The 2,326-nt window shown below is 45.5% G+C and overlaps 1 protein-coding gene across 1 annotated transcript; it reads left to right on the top strand.

The window, feature by feature from the left end:
• Positions 1–422: 422 nt before the first annotated feature.
• On the top strand, positions 423–1,823 carry LOC139965438 (craniofacial development protein 2-like). Its single transcript, XM_071967776.1, has one exon. The coding sequence runs from the start codon at positions 423–425 to the stop codon at positions 1,821–1,823; it is 1,401 nt and encodes a 466-aa protein (XP_071823877.1).
• The last annotated feature ends 503 nt before the right edge of the window (positions 1,824–2,326 follow it).

Here is a 2,326-nt window from a genome sequence, read left to right as displayed (position 1 = left end):
GATCAATCGAATGTGCGATACCGAACAATCGAATGTGCGGTACCGATAATATGAATGTGCGGTACCGATAATCGAAGTGCGGTACCGATCAATCGAATATTCGGTACCGATATATCGAATGTCGGTCAGGTCAGGTCAGGAGATCTCTCTTGCTACTGGTTACCATGTAACCCGGTACCACCTGTCACATGGTCGAGCCCTCGGCGACTGAACTGAGGCCCCCCTCTGGAACAATAGTTCCAGAGTGTGGAGGAGGTGCTGGACCTCCTGTCAGAAGTAAGACCAAGATCTGACTAAGAGCTCCTTTACATCGGACAGGAGTCCAAGGAGTTCATCCAGCCTCTACTGGGAAGTCAGTAGCCGCGTGCCCAGTTTCATTATTCTACCAGGCTATATACTCTGTTGAGTAAACCTATACCTTCATGATAGTCGACTCCCCGTTATGGCCCCGAGTCCCGGTGGCTACTCGCTGGCAACAGAGTAGCAGGGGTGCGAAGAATCCGCCGGATGTTTGGTTGCCATCTCCACAGGTAAAAGAAGACGCTGCAGCTAAGAAAAAGGAGAATGAACCAATCAGCGTAAGTAGCCGAACTTTGACAAGGACCAGCGTAAGTAACCGGAAATCGACCAAACGCCAATTTGTGACCAATAAACGCCAATCTGTGACAAATGAACCAACTGTGACTAAAACTACTGTTGAGGAACCTGGGAAAAGGAGCTCCAGTAATCTAAATATTGCGACATGGAATGTCAGAACACCGAGAAAGGAAGGTAATTGGGAAATTCTCCTGGAAGAAGCCAGAAGTTTCAACCTAGACATCCTTGGACTAAGTGAAACCCACCTGACTGAATCTGACACCATGATTAGCAAAGAGGATTTTACCGCCTTACTCGGTTGTAGGAAAGACGGAATTGGGAGAGAAGGTGTGGGACTCCTGATATCACAGTCACTACTAAGTTGCCTCGTTAGCTTTGAGTCAGTGTCACCAAGGATTATCACAGCCAAGTTTAGAACCAAGGAAGGGATACTTAATATCATCCAAGTATATGCCCCGACCTCGACGCATAGTGATGCAGAAAGCGATCAATTCTATGATGTGCTGCAGCACCACCTTCAGAAAGTCAATAAGAGGGAGCGCCTCATCCTCATGGGCGACTTCAATGCAAAAATAGGCACAGACCAGAACACCTGGAGCCCTGCAATGGGTAGATTTGGCTTGGGAAAAATCAATGAGCGTGGAGAAAAGCTGTTAGAATTTTGTATGCTCAACAAACTAACAGTGTGCAGCACACATTTCCAGCACAAAGACTGTAGGAAAGTAACTTGGACCTCCCCTTGTGGAAAGTACAAGAATATGATTGACTTCATTATTACCCAGCAAGAAAACCTGACTACATTCAAGAACTGCCGGTCCTACTGCTCAGCAGATGTGGGGTCAGATCATAACCTCGTCCTGGCAACAGTACTATCAGCACCGGTTAAGGTCAAGCGTCTTAAAACAACTCCAAAAAGCTATGATGTAAGCAGACTTCACAATTCACTGATTGCAGAGGAGTTCAGAGCAAAAATAGGAGGTGCCTTTGAACCTCTACTACATCTAGAGGACACAGATGTTGAGACCTTGTGGGAAAAGTTCAAAAACACCACAAACAAAGTCACGGAAGAAACAGTAGGTTTCCAGCGGAAGAAACTGGTGAAAGGCCTGCCAGAAGAAGTCAGAAAAATGTGCCATCTCCGCAGGAAAGCTAGAGTTGAGATGCTCAACAACCCTACAGCAGCCAATAAGAACAACTACAAGACGTTTAACAAAAAGGTGAAATGAGGTAAAACAGTGGAAAAGGAAACTCATAGAAAATGATGTTTCTGAAATGGAACAAGCCTATAGTATGAACAACAGCCATGACCTCTTCAAAAAAGTGAGGAAGCTTGCTGGGGAGAAAACAACAACCCAGACTGTAGCCAAAGACAATCAAGACATTCTAAGGATAGCTCCAGACGAAGTGATGAAGTGCTGGGAAGATCATTTCAACAAACATCTAAACACAGAATTCCCCAGAGATGATGATATCCTTAAAACCATCCCGGAGCCTGTCAACCGTAATACCACAAGCTTACCTTTTACCCTAGAGGAAGTAGAAGAGGCTGTCGAAAAGCTGAAAAACAATAAAGCCTGTGGCTGTGACAGGATATCAGCTGAAGTATTAAAAGAAGGAGGACCACTGATGAATCGGATGTTCCTCAAAGTCATCAACAAAGCTTGGTCAGATAGGGAGATCCCAGAAGACTGGAGCAGAGGTCTGGTAACTCCTGTCTATAAGAAAGGTG

The sequence above is a fragment of the Apostichopus japonicus genome, chromosome 3, assembly GCF_037975245.1.
Source record: "Apostichopus japonicus isolate 1M-3 chromosome 3, ASM3797524v1, whole genome shotgun sequence".
Taxonomy (NCBI): Eukaryota; Metazoa; Echinodermata; class Holothuroidea; order Aspidochirotida; family Stichopodidae; genus Apostichopus; species Apostichopus japonicus.
This window is presented reverse-complemented; position numbering and strand designations above follow the sequence as displayed.

What these genes read in the sequence shown, in the direction of transcription:
- LOC139965438 (XM_071967776.1), top strand. Translation starts at nt 423, where the DNA reads ATGATAGTCGACTCCCCGTTATGGCCCCGAGTCCCGGTGGCTACTCGC.